Source organism: Bactrocera oleae, chromosome 2, assembly GCF_042242935.1.
Source record: "Bactrocera oleae isolate idBacOlea1 chromosome 2, idBacOlea1, whole genome shotgun sequence".
NCBI classification, from domain to species: domain Eukaryota; kingdom Metazoa; phylum Arthropoda; class Insecta; order Diptera; family Tephritidae; genus Bactrocera; species Bactrocera oleae.
This window is the reverse complement of record NC_091536.1, coordinates 48,896,852-48,911,797: the sequence shown is the minus strand read 5'-3', so window position 1 is coordinate 48,911,797 and position 14,946 is coordinate 48,896,852. Positions and strand designations below refer to the sequence as shown.

The following is a 14,946-nucleotide window of genomic DNA, read 5'->3' as shown; positions in this document are numbered from 1 at the left end:
TTCTTCCAGCCGGTATGAAGCGAGCTGTAGCAGCAGCGATCACCTTGCGGAATTGACGCTCGCCAACGATGACGTCCGTAGGAATGGATAGTGCGTTGAAGGTGCTCTCAGTAAATTCTGTGAAGCCGACCCAGTTAGCTTTGTTAAAGTTAACATAGGTGCGGTTATCCACAGAAATAAAGTCAGGAGGTTTCTCGATCGAGATAATTATGGGCAGATGGTCTGATGCAAGAGTTAGCATAGGTCGCCAGGTTATACTATTTATCAGACCACCGCTAGTGATGGTAATATCTGGCGAGCTATTACAGGTGCCCATAATTCTGGTGGGGGCTTCGTCGTTCATTGTGCAGAATGTCGAATCGTCTATCTGTTCCGCCAGCTCCATCCCTCTACGATCGTTTGACAGGCAGGAATGCCAAAGATCGTGATGCGCGTTAAAGTCGCCTAGCACCAGACGGTTTTCACCACGAAGTAGCGCATCTATATTCGGGTGATATCCTGTTGGGCAACATGTAACTGGGGGGATGTATATATTAAATATTTCGAGCTCGACATCGCCTGACCGGACAGCTATACCCTGACATTCTAGGGTGGTGTCCCTGCGGTCGATGTCAACATCGATTAGACGATATTGCACGGTGTTGTGCAATATGAAGGCTAGGCCTCCACCATTATCCCGCTCGCGATCCTTACGTAAAACGTTGAAACCTGCACAACTCAGAAGATCTGAGCGGCTGTTTAACTTGGTTCCTTGGACCGCAGCTATCGTTACGCGCTCCCGGCTCATAAATGCAGCTATCTCCTCGATCTTGCTCTGGAGTCCGTTGCAGTTAAATTGTAAGAGTCGCGTTTGTCGCGGGTGTCCAGTCGTGATCCTGGGGGTGAGTGGGGTGCGTGTAGGTGGTGGTTGTTGCAGCTGTGCTATCCGCATGGGCGGTTGTCGCACTATGGTGTTGATTGGCGACGCCACTGTTTGTGAATGCGGGGGCAGACTCCCACAGCATGGGGCAACATACGACGCACTCCACTCTCGTGTGGTGCGCAGGCCAGAACACGACAGAAAGTGACACCAGCCAGTACAAGAATTGCACTTGACTGATGTGACATTCCGGCGTATAATGGTCTGACACACGGAACAGACTGTGCGAGGAACCAGGAGTTGCTGTGTGGTTCTCGCACGGGGATTGGAGCTGGATGAAGGTTTGGGGGGGGAGGTTGGTCAGATTGGGAGTTATGCTGTCTATGTGAGCTCCTTAGGACCGTGGAGGTCCTTGGCCCCTCGACTGGAGTGGCAGCGCAGTGCGCGAACATGGTGCAGGTTGCACGGCCGTTGAGGCAGATGTCGCATTATTGCGTTGACAGCATGGGGCCACGTAACTCGTGGTCCACTCCCTGTGTGTCTTAAGGCCCGAGCAGGTCGTAAGATGGCTCCATCCATTGCATGTATTGCACCTAACCGAGGTGGAATTTGGATGGAGCCTTTTTGCGCATACGCAGCAGTAGAATACCTCGGGGCCCGGGTTGGACTCGATGCCAGCACGGGTCAGGAGGATACGGAGCAACCCTGCTGCTAGGCGTTGCTCCAGTGACGACAAACTTAATCTAAAACTTACCGATCCAAACAGGGTTAGATCGTCGAAATAACAGCCCTTGGCCGGATAAAATCCGGGTCAATTCCGGTATCGCAGAACCGGCTGTTGTGGTTCATTTACGTTCTCTGGTACGACTACCACTAAATCCACAATTTTCCAACACTCCACAAATTGGCACAAAAACCAAGTCAGAGCTTCTTCTGACAACCCTAGTGTTAAAAACACAAATATATATAATTTAACCAAATCATCCAAATATATAACTAAATATTCCAAAAGAAAATTTGTTGTACACTAATTTACTTAAATTCGAAATGGGCAGTACAACATAAAAACACAGGGGATCTAATGGAATGCGATATCTGACCAGTTTTCATATCCTTCTGAGCCAATATCCGCATTATCCGCAATAACAATTTCGACCCCGCAGGATGGCTTTCGCCAATTATGATACAAGCGAAAATCCTGATTCTTCTTCACTTAAAAAAATGATCACAATTCTCAAATAATCTAAACGATATCTAAATCTCCTGATTCTTAGCCACAATCGCCTATATCCATATATAATATCGTCCGCAGCATAATTGTCCTAGAAAGTCGAAAAATCGACACCTCTTTTACTATAGTTGCCTAAAATTTCATAATTATACAATTCTAAAATAAAGTTAAGGGATCAACATACTTCTAATGTGATATTATGACGCACCCAGACTTACAAAAGGCAAAGGTCGCACCTATCGCATCTATCTAAGCGCTGATCATATGGGTAATTTATGAGAAACTTGTAAAAGTTGCAAATCTCATTTCCAAAGCGAAAATCACAATTCTCTCTCGCAAGATCCCTCTTCAAAGGTTTCAAAGGAGCGTCCATGTTGGTCATATCGGAGGCAGGCGTGGAGTTGCCAACAAATAACAAACTTATAAAAGAAACAGCCGCAAATATAATAAGTACGAAAAGCAACTGCAGCCTAATAAACCCGCAAAATAAAGTTGCTTATCTAGAGCACCTACAGAATGCATACAAAATATGTTTTTAAAATCAAAGCCGTTTTATACCCTACAGGTCAACATGGATATAACATTACTCCATCACCATGTGACCCCCCCGCGCCCTAGGTTACTTCAGCAGCAGCACGCCGAAATACATACATATACCATTTCCGTAAGTATGTGTAAAACTAGGCAAAATATTCGCCTAGGGGGCCCATGATGGTTAAATGAGTTAAGCCACACCCTAATAATATACACTACGCCTGAGAACACCACCACACGACAACACCCCACACCGCCTACCAACAAAAAGGATGGACAGCAGGACAGCCTTCCTCATTCGCTAAACCACTTTTGCTTATCGTGTACGGGCCTGAGCGCCACATCAACATTCGTTGGTACACTGCGCCTGGATGAAGTCGGCTACGATCACGCCTACTTCCCATATAAACCAATTTAAAAATCCAGCTGAATTGTTCACTTTTCAGTATGCAAATAATAGTTATATGAATATATCGGAATAAGACTTTGCACAAATAGTGCCTTTCAGGTATGCCATCCCGCGTCTAAAAATAGTCAAAATCATGACATGGTCAGTCATTTTGAATGTTTTGTTAATTTCTGACAGCTCTTTTGCTTGGGCGCGTTTGGGTTCGTCTTCGATTTTTGCTTATTCGAAAAAATGGATCAAAGAAGTTGTATTAAATTTCGTGTGATAACGTAATAACCCTAAATCCATGATTCGTCACCAGTTATGACAGTGTGGAGCAGATCTGGGTCGTCGCGGACTGTTTTTGGTCAAAATTTAGCAATTTTGGCAAACTTCGCGGCAACTTCAACGCAATATAATTACATAAAATTCGCATTTTCGGTTGAGTTTATATCAGATATAGGTATATCATTTAGGAATGATTTTAGTATAATTTTCGCTTACTGCAAGTAAAATATACTTGTAGTAATAACACAAAACACCATTAAAATAAAACCTATATCTAAGCACTAACTAAAGATATACAACTTTAATTTGGTACAGCGGATCACAATCACGGATCATGAGGAACACCTGTTGACAAAACTTTTTTTTAAGTGGGCGTGGCTCCGCCCCCTTAATAGTTTATGTACATATTTTCCAAATCGATGAAGCTAACTCAATCAAACTTGAAGAAGTTTTTTAGCTCTTCTTCATACATATAATATATTATATGGATAAATGCGCCACAAGCATTAAATTTCACAACCAAGATGATGGGGAATAGCTTTATAGCAGGTGTAAAAATTGGACAATGGGCGTGGCACCGCTTTACTTTAGGTGAATACTTATATCTCAGGAATTATCCGACCAACTTTGGTAGGTTATCCAACCATTCCTATAATAAATTGTGAAAATGCACAAAACCGGACAACAACCACGCCTACTTTCCATATAATACAACTTTAAATTCCATCTGATTCTTTCTCTTCAAGTATACAAATCAAACACCAATGAATATATCGGAACAAGTAGTGCCCTTAAGGTTTAATCTTATGCCCAAAAATTGCTGATTTTTTACTGAATATACCGGTCAATGAGTCAGTTTCAGTATTGAAATTGGAAGAGAATATTTTTGGAATGCCAGCATGCCTTTGTGTCAAAAATGAATAAAATCGGGTTCATAACCCCTACTTAGGCTCCATGTGTCTTCTTCCTAGTGATTGTAAATAAAGAATGTAATACTTTCTACTTTTAATTAAAATATATACAAAATTCCTAATATCACTTGCGAGAGTATAAAATGTTCGGTTACACCCGAACTTAGCTCGTCCCTACTTGTTTTATTTATCGTTTAATTAAATTGTAGTTAGACACACCACGCTGATATTAACAAATCATATACATTTAGAATATAATTTAGTTAACCTGGATTTAAGTACAGATTTTAAATTTATGGTTTATATCAAAGCATAATAATCAAAAATAATAATTATATATTTATACTAAGAATATTTTCAAGTTTTGCTTCAACTTTACATCAATTATGGAAGAGCTAAGTTTATGAAAAATTTTACATTAAACAAGAAAAGATGTTAACTTCGGTTGTACCGATGCTACAATACCCTTCACAAATAAAAAAGTTTCCATATAAAAATTTGATTTTTATCGGTCTGCTAATTCTATAGTGGTCCTTACTTTTTAACTATAACGTCTGCTTGATCTTTAGGTTTATATCGGAGGTTATACAATTTTTGTTCTTGAAGGACGGTCATTGTTCACAACTTGCACGCGGGCACCTTGATATAAATGCATGAACTTGCTTTATTCCACTCTCGAATGTGGAACAGGTGCAATTGGCTTTAATATCCTAAATTAAGTGGAAATCATAATCTTTTTTTTTGATATTGTGCTAAACAATCTTCGTAAGCCGAGAATATAAAATTTTCTGATTGATCTCAGTCATAGAAGATGCAGTATCTTATTGAACTGTTACTTTCAGAAATAAATTTAGCGATTACAAACCCTTTGCCCCTTTTTGTTGCTTTGTAGGAGCTTGTTTTGGGCGTGTAGTTTTTGCAGGTATATATACCTTATTGATATCGAACTTCTGGCTGAGTTCATATCGCATACATCAACCAATATATGAGTTATCTTAATAAAATTGAGTAAGCGTGTTTTTCTAAGAACACTGTATCTTTGTGCCTAAATAAAATCTAGTGAGAACTTAGCCTAGCCCCCATATAACTAATATCAGGATTTTCAAACATTCAGTTGTCTTCACTCCTTATACATTGATAATGGTATGTGAGGTACCTTAATGTAACTCAAGAGAGCTTTTTTTTCTGTTAAAAATATGTGGTATGGACAAAAATAGATAAAATCGGGTCAATACTACCCTTATCTTATTATTAAGGATATACCTTATATAAGATTTTCAAACATTCGGATGTCTTTATATTGCATATATGGGTCAATATATAAGATATCTCAGCAAAATTAACTAAATGTATATTAGATATACAATAGTTTAATGCCGAAAATATTTGCAATTGATTGATGTTATTTGCGTTTTTCTAACAAACCTTATGCCGAATATGTCAGTCAGTGTGTGACTAACTTATTTAGAAAATTGCTTGAAAATATGTTCTTGAGTATACCTGAGCAATGTCAAAAGGTGATGTAATCTGCCAGATCTTTTCTGCCCAAAATATACCCTAAATAGTGAATTCCAACTTTAAACCGTTTAACCTGCTCAAAATGTGTGACATTTCAATGAAATTAAATTAAAGTTTTCTTGAAAATTATGTGGTTTACCGTTGAATATGAATATAATTGGTCTAGACCTTGGTTCAAATCTTATATCTCTAATATAAAGAATTACGATCCTTTGGTTGAAGTTTTCCACATCAACTCAATTTACCATATGTATTAAATTTAGCCTCTTCGGTTGAGTTTATATCACATATATCTCATTTAAAGATGATTTTAATATAATTTGGCTTACACGATGTAAAATATAGAAAAAATCAACGTTGTGCGGTCTAAATCTTGAATGGCGTCGCATTATGGCCGATTCGAATACAACTTTCTTCGCTTTGCTTGACAATTCATAAGAACGAATCAAAGAAAACAAAACGTATGACCGAATGAACGTTTTGCTTTTCGTGCCCCAAAATATGGCGACTGTTGCTTTGCATAGCGTAAAAAGATGAGAGTTGGCCATCATTTTGCTTTGCTTTGATTTACTTAGTCTCGAAGTGAACGAACTCATACAAGAGTATACATCGAACTTATCTGTCAAAGCAAACGCCTCAAGCAAAGCGAAGCAAAAATTATATGTGAATCAGCCATATAACATAGTTATATAAATATATAATCTTTCGCTTTGTTTACAATGCATGTAGATACTGCTCCAGGGGGTTACTTGGTAAGGCGTTCTGCAAGTGAAAATAAAACTCTGTAATGCGATAAGCGCATTTGAAATTGGGTTTAGCGCATGCGTTTTTCCCCTTCGAAAAGACGGCACTCTGTATTGCATAAGCGAATGTCAAAACTGCCAAACACAACGGACAAACAATGTAGGTTCGTAGAGTTAGCTGTTAAAAACTTCGAACACAAATAAGGATTGACTTAAAAAAACCAAATTCAAATTTCCAACAGTATAACTAAAAAAGCAAATGTCAGAAATTGAACAACGCGACCAATAAACATATTGAATTTTAATTCTGTTATTTCAAATCATTCATTCATCGAATTCTGATAGTTATTTTTTAAAATCAATCATATTTATATTTATTTAATCCACATAATTTATAATCCATATTTACACCTTTTGTTGTAGTTTTGTTTTCATGTTCCTTCGTTTCGGTCGGCCACTAATGCCAAGTATATTGGAAATGTGACAACCCAAAATCCGTACAACACTGTTTACATGCGAGATAGTATCAATTGCCCTTAGCAACGAAATTCACTTTTGCAACTCATTGCTATTCGCAACGCCTTACACATTAAAAAAATATAGTTTAAAAAAAACTGTCAGTAATATTGAACGAAAAATACTAGTATTATTGTGAGAAAAGTGTAGTATGCTAGATATACGAAAAATATGGCACAAACCATCCCACGCTTTTCTCACAATAATAGAAGTATTTTTCAGTCTGTTAGATTATATAAAAATTATTTTTATACTCTCGCAACCTGTTGCTACAGAGTATAATAGTTTTGTTCACCTAACGGTTGTTTGTATCACCTTAAATTAATCGAGTTAGATATAGGGTTATATATATATAAATGATCAGGATGAAGAGACGAGTTGAAATCCGGGTGACTGTCTGTCCGTCCGTCCGTCTGTCCGTCCGTCTGTCCGTCTGTCCGTCCGTCCGTGCAAGCTCTAACTTGAGTAAAAATTGAAATATCTTTATGAAACTTGGTAGACATGTTTCATGGTACCGTGAGACGGTTGGTATTGCAGATGGGCGTAATCGGACCACTGCCACGCCCACAAAACGCCATTAATCAAAAACAAATAACTTGCCATAACTAAGCTCCGCAATAAGATACAAGACTGTTATTTGGTACACAGGATCACATTAGGGAGAGGCATCTGCAGTTAAAATTTTTTTTTAAAAAGTGGGCGTGGTCCCGCCTCTAATAGGTTTAATGTGCATATCTCCTAAACCGCTAATGCTATAATAACAAAATTCACTGGAAGCAAATGTTTTTAGCACTTCTATTGACGGTGTGAAAATAGTTGAAATCGGGTGGCAACTCCGCCCACTCCCTATATAACGACTGTTAAAAACTACTAAAAGCGCGATAAATCAAGCACTAAACACGCCAGAGACATTAAATTTTATCTCTGAGATGGTATAAGATGACTTTATAGGAACCGCGTTCAAAATTAGACAGTGGGCGTGGCACAGCCCACTTTTAGGTGAAAACCCATATCTTGAGATCTGCTTAACCGATTTCAACCAAATTCGGTGCATAACGTTCTTTTCATGTTTCTATGTCATAGTGCGAAAATGGGCGAAATCGGATTACAACCACGCCTATTTTCCATATGACACCATTTTAAATACCACTTGATTCTTTCACTTTCCACTATGCAAATCAAGCAACAATGATTATATCGGCGTAAAACTTTGCGTGAATAATACGTTTAAAGTATGCCACCTTGTGACCAAAAATTTTCTAAATCGAACCAAAACTGTTCAAGCCCCTAAGTACTAAATATGTGGACCCCAGTGCCTATAGTTGACCTTCTACCGAAAATATCAGTCAATCCACAAAGAAATCTCAAACGAGTATACCATTTGACTTTGCGAGAGTATAAAATGTTCGGTTACATCCGAACTTAGCCCTTCCTTACTTGTTCATATATATATTTATTTTTAACTTTTGTTTAATGTGCTTTAAAAGCTTTTTTTTAGTATTTTAAACCATACTTATTTTTTAGCCACATGTGGTGTTTTCACTTTCTTTAAGGATGTGTTTGAGTAAATTTGTTATTCAAATTACAGCATGGATAGTTGATGCTTTAAGCTGCATAGCTTTATGGTCGTTGTGCGATTTCACCTATTTTCATAGCGTGTGATAAGAATGGCTGGGTAACCCCACGTACTAAATTTTGATAATTCTTACACCTCCTTCTTCCATATAACATAAAGCTCTTCCCTCCTATCTTGTTTAAGAAATTTAATGCTTGTGGCGCATTTATTCAGTGACTCGCACTTTTAGTAGTTTTCAGCATACTCATTTTAACAGCGTATGAAAGTGCTAAAAAAGACTTCCTTCCAGCAAATTTGGTTGAGTTAGCTTAAGCGGTTTGGAATATATGTACATTAAACCGCCCACTTAAAAAAAAATTTTAGCCAACAGGTGCCCCTTGTTACCGCGATCCCCTGTACCAAATTACAGTTCGGAATTTTAATTTAGTGCTTAGTTATGGCACTTTACAGGTTTTCTTTTGATGGCGTTTTGTGGGCGTGGCAGTTGTCAGATTACGCCCATCTGCAATACCGACCTTTCTTGGGTGCCATGGAATATATGCAAATTTCATCAAGAAATCTCACTTTATACTCAAAGTATCGCGTGTACAGTCAGACGGACTGAAAAAAAGGTGGACAATTTGTTGAGCTCGTGGAGAAAAGTGCCGAAGCTAGAGGAGGCAAGACACAATTTGGAAAAAGTAAAAAATTAAAGGACCGTGGGAAATGTTTCGAACATAAGAGTCGATACAATTTACTATTCTTTGGAGTACAATTTTTGAGTAAAATTATATTTTTGAAATGTTTTGCTCCTCTTCACTAATTTGTGTTTTATCCACTGCGTAAACATATGCTACAACGACAACAGTGTTCATAATATTTAAAAGAAAGATATGGTAGCCTGCGCCAGCGCAAAGTTAAAATCATTTAAACTGCTTTTTGATAACTACCATCTGCTAAAAAAAGGAGAGTTTGTGGTAATGTTCCTTCATCCCATTTAGTAAAAAAACAAACTGCTTCCTTATTAAAACGAAAATGACTGGTGAAACTGCACAGTAAACATTATTTAAATGCCATTTAATTGTCAATAAAACTTTGGCTTACCTAGTATTATCAGAGAACGTAAATGAATAGAGAAGGAGCAAATGTTAGCAGTACTAAAATGTTAATTACGATGGAGGAACATCGAAAACGCGCAAATTGGAAAATAAAATTTCACCACAACTATCAGGGTACGAAACGAACTACACCACTCTATAAGCAAAATGTATACACATACATATGCACAGATGTTCTTTGATATGCGCATAAACAAAACTTAAAATAATAAAAAGGAAAATAATTGACTTATGAAAAGAAAATATAAGTAATGAGGGAAATAATATGAAAATAGAACTAAAACATCATTTAATAAAAAAGAGTTATAAAAATAAAAAAAGAGTATATAAAAATATGTGATAGGATATGAACTTAGGCAAAATATTTCACGTTGCAATAAACAAGTCTGCTATACAAGCAGCACCACAGACAATATTCAAACTCTTATGTCTAATCTGTGAACTCGAACAGCTATTGTTGTTTACTTGCTTCAATGTTCATATGTCTATATGTGAATATTCTTGAAATTGCCTTCCTTCATTCGCATGTCCAAATATATTTGCATATATGTACACATATGTACATATGTATGTACCTCAATATGTCTTTCGCAAAAAATCAAACATTCGGGCAAGTGACAAAAAAACGTAGACGCACCATCATCGGCCAATAATATTCAAGCGAACTCGCGGCATATTTTCTAAGTATTTTATATTACAACGACAACAAATTCATTGATAAGGAACGTGCGCTGCTTCAAAGCAAAGTGCGTTCGTTCATAACTCTGCGCCGCGCTATTTTTTCTGTGCGCCTGGTAAACCACATTTGGTTTTCATATAGAATTCCTACCGCAAATGCGCGAAAATAAAAATGAATGAAATTGAATTTGAATGTCTTCAGTAAAATTGAAGAATCAGCAAAATTTCAATTTTACAATTTGTATCACTGAAAATCCTACCATCCCCCTCGCATTTGTATGTTGCCCACAAGCTGCTTCCTCACAACATTTGCTAAAAATCAGAAATTGAAGAATTTGTCTGATGTTCACTTCAGAAAGGAGAATTGGCAACATGACCTATTAGCGAGTTTAAATAATATTTATATTTTTGCATATTATGCACTATATATGGCATTAAATTAAAAAATTTATATAAAATTGTCATGTATATGAAATCATTAACTACTTCTATATACTCTAAGCACACTGCATATAGTACTTTTATATGTTTACTTATTATCATTATTTCATAGTTTGTCGATTTAGCCTATTTTATCTAAATACGACGCTATGAAAATGCAGCCCAATCGGTAATCGCAATATTTCAAAAGAGCATAAGTCAACTTTCAATAGCAAACCACTGCAAAAAGGACAAACGAGACAACATAGCCGACCGACATTGTCGTAAAATTGTCGATTCAAACAAATTTTGTCAACTCCGCCACGATGCGCAAAATTCGGCGTCAATATGTATGCGAGCTCATATGTATATTTGTATGTTTGTCGACAAAATCGTCATTTGGTTTTTTTCAACAACACAATGTCCGCGCGAACTCGCCGTTATTTCGTTGCCTTGCCACCATGCACAGAGGCGTTCTAACTGAGGACTCTTAGTATATTATTATGTTGCTTAATTTGTATTGAAAAATACTGATGCATTTATGAATTATTTTCGTACTATAATATATATTATATATATATATAAATACACATAAACTCATACCTATAATCGTTTTTAAACTAAATTCGATAAATAAAATATATATCTGAAATAATTATGTGGCAGTGCGCCCCAATCCCTCCTTGCCTGCGATCGTTCAACTTGCAAAAAGCAAAAAGTGTGTACAAAAGTTATTGCTTGTGCGGGGCAAGAAGAAGCAAGCATCAGCGTACGTGTATTTAAGAATGAATGTGTGATTATCACATTTGTGTAAATACGCATAATAAGGAAATATTCAATAAACCTAAACATATGAACATATTTTCCTGAAATATTTTAATTATCTCTGAAAGTAAAATATGCTATTAAAGAAATTGAATTATGATATGCTTAGACTCCAATTAATAAAATAAAAAAAATTAAATAAAATTTTGAGTTTTATGTATTTTACGATTCGAACGTATATGCTCGTATTCGGATTGAGCTTAACTCCTTCACGCCTACGACCTAAGCCACTATATAAATGGAAACGCGACCGCTTAGCCACAGTTTTATTATTAACATTTGTTTAATAAGTATATTGCTTACGCAACGCACATACAAAAGTTGGAAAAATTGCATATCAAAGGTTATTTTATTATGAATTCTGGGGTTTTTGCCAGTAATCCTCCTTTTTAATTCAAAAGGCTTTTCATAATTATAAATTTGTCATATCATAGAAATTGAAATCATAAATCTAAATAGGTATGCGCAACGATTTTTCATATAGGAATATTCGTTGTGTCTATTTATAGCATTTCGCACATTGTGTGGTGTATTTTTCTTTTTCGAAGTTATATTTTTCGATGTTCCTTCATGTGGAATTACAAATTAGTACTCAAAAAGTTTTCAGTTAACATTTGCTCCTTCTCTATTCATTTACGTTCTCTGGTATTATGAACTTAAAATGTCAAATTTTCCCCTTTTAGGTTGGAAGAACCAGTGAAACTTCGACTGAAAATATTTGAAGCTCACCACCACACACCAAAAAAGTTTGGTTGATAAGAAGTTAAATTGCTTTAACTTCAATTCAACTGAGTGGAGCTGAAAACCGTAATAGGGGTATATGCCAGTGATGAAAAAGTACGCAAAATTGTGCATTTTTCCGCCCTATTAGCTCTAGTCGGCACTTTACGCACAATTGACTACTTTTTGGAACTATTCGTCGAAAGACGAAAATACGTACATACGTACACGTATATCTAAAACCTCTTCGTAGTAAAAAGTGGTAAAGCAGTTAATTACGAAAATAGAGCATTATCCAACTATTCAGATGTAGCAAGGTTACAAGAATGAGTTCAACGAATATTTATTTGGAAATTTTTTTTCGTATCGCCGAGGAATTACTGGCACTACTTCATTCTTCGGCTTGTGTTGAGCGGATACTTTCTATACAAAAGTTAATCAAAATAACCTTAGAAACTAATTAGTTATGATGACATGTGTCGCTTTTATTTGAACTAAAATTTCTTTTTTTATAGAAAATTTATTCGGACTGGATTAATCTCGGCCCACTCAACAGCATTTTGCACATTTTCTGCACTAAATTCGACACAATTGAAAATTATCAAATACCATCCCTGGTATATATCTTAATTAGAAGTGCATGTGTAAAACAACATATCTACTTCAAAACATTTCTGGAGAACAATTCTCTCACTTCAATGCAATTCGATTCACACATAAAACTTACCATTGCTTGCGGGAATATTCTCTTCATTTCCATTTTATGTAAATGTTCATAATGCGCCTTTCTTAATATATTCATTTCCGACGCTTTCAAACAGGATAAACAGAGATCACACTCTGGTTTATTGCACGACTTATGACACGTATATTTAGCACAATCATTCAGATTTACGGCAATACTTTTATCCGATGTTATTTTGTCTTCTTCATCAAAAAATCTACATGAAAATATATAAAACGATATATATATATTTAAATGTAAATATTAAGAAAAACTTGAAGAATAAAATTACCTTTTAGCAGATAGAAGAGGTGATCCAACCCCAACTAAGTTTAAAACATTGTATAAAATTTGTTGGTATAATAAAGCATTAGGTTTAAAATGTGATGATGAAAGATTAGGTGACATATTAACCTCCATGAGATGAACTTGTAACTTATCATCAACAATTAAATCGAAACGTAGGAGCTCAAAATATTTTCCATTTTTAAAGGGTTGCATTGCTTTTGAAATGTTATTTATTTTGGATAAGATAGTCTGACGTACAACTTCTTCAGCTTGCACCCAAATAACAGATGGGTCTATTGATTGATCTCGTACATATGCATCGAAAGAAGATCGCATACTTCCCCCAAATCTTTCAAAATACTTTACCAAAGAAGGAACTTTCCACGTGGGTAAATAGTCATTTCCAATGACATATTTATCAATATTTTTAGCATTAAATGGATAGTATTTTTCCGGACAGTAACGAAACAAAATGTCTCCTGTATACATATATACTATTAAGGGTTCAACCGACGTCAGTACAATATAAACTCCAACATCGAATTTGTGTCCATCTACTAAAAAAGGATTCTTAACATATTCTTGTAAAAAACAATCAGACGCGTTCAAGTTTATGGAATTTAAAGGTCGAATTTTAATGGATCTGTGTTTATTGTTCTTCTCCATAAATATGGAATCGGGATTGTCCCTTGCAAATTTTATAAATTCTGCCTGCTGCTCTGGCAAACGGAAAGCTTTAGGCATGAATGGTAATGAGGCAGTGGATAGATCAACCTTGCTGGTAATGAATCCTATACCAGGAAAATGGTTAATAATTTGATGTGGTAAAATATTTTTCATCCTTGTTCCCATTTTATGAAAAGGGTATTCATGTGCCCAGAGTAAGTTCCAACTCTCATCATTAATAGAGGTTTGTTTATATCCCATTTGTTCCAATATTTCTATTACATGATAAAGATGTATATCTGATGGTGTAAAAGGGGGATATATTGCAAATTTGTGATAATTATTAACTGATGCTTCAGTGGGCTGCGATTCAATGATTATTTTAGTTTTCCATAATTTGCTATCCAGAATTCCAAATTCTAATAAGACGGCAGTAGTAATAGTTATTAAAAGAAACGCCAAGATTATCCGAATAGGAACTGATCTAGACGACTTTGGTTGATTGCATGACTTCACTTCCTAAATTAATTTCTATTTACAACGCAAAATAATATAAAATCAAATAATACCTCACTATCCAGCGCCATCGTGTTATTTATTCAAAATTGGAAAATCAAAAAATGTATCTCTTCAAAACAAAGTAGCAAAACGGAACCATAGATAAAATTATCCGAAACTCCTCTCTTTGCCTTTCGAGAGAGCTCATGAACTTTCAGTGCTGCCAAGAAAAACCACGAGTTCATGAGCTACTGAACAGATGACAACCAAAACAATGAACTACCACTAAGAATCCCGCAGAAATAAATTGCGAAATCAGTGGGTAATATGTGAGATCAGATTTTTTGTTGACTTTTACGTATATTTGTAATCTTTATTTAAAAAGTTTTAATATAGTTTTGTTTTTAAGAAAGAGCGAGTATTTTCTCGCAGAGTATTGTTTTGCTTAGCAGTACCAATTGAATAA

At 35.9% G+C, this 14,946-nt stretch overlaps 1 protein-coding gene across 3 annotated transcripts in view; it reads right to left on the bottom strand.

Annotated features, from left to right (window-relative positions):
* The window catches only part of TTLL15 (tubulin tyrosine ligase-like 15), a 35,846-nt gene extending 21,122 nt beyond the window's left edge, over positions 1-14,724 (bottom strand). Inside the window, exons 1-3 of one of the 3 annotated variants that reach the window (XM_070113103.1) lie at positions 14,552-14,724; positions 13,321-14,501; positions 13,032-13,245 (exon numbers count right to left, since the gene is read on the bottom strand). In XM_070113103.1, coding sequence (XP_069969204.1) covers positions 13,032-13,245; positions 13,321-14,501; positions 14,552-14,569 — 1,413 coding nt within the window. In that variant the 5' untranslated portion in view covers positions 14,570-14,724. The remainder of the gene's footprint in view (positions 1-13,031; positions 13,246-13,320; positions 14,502-14,551) is intronic. The other 2 variants (XM_070113102.1, XM_014244220.3) reach the window with 2 other exon arrangements.
* Between the last annotated feature and the right edge of the window lie 222 nt (positions 14,725-14,946).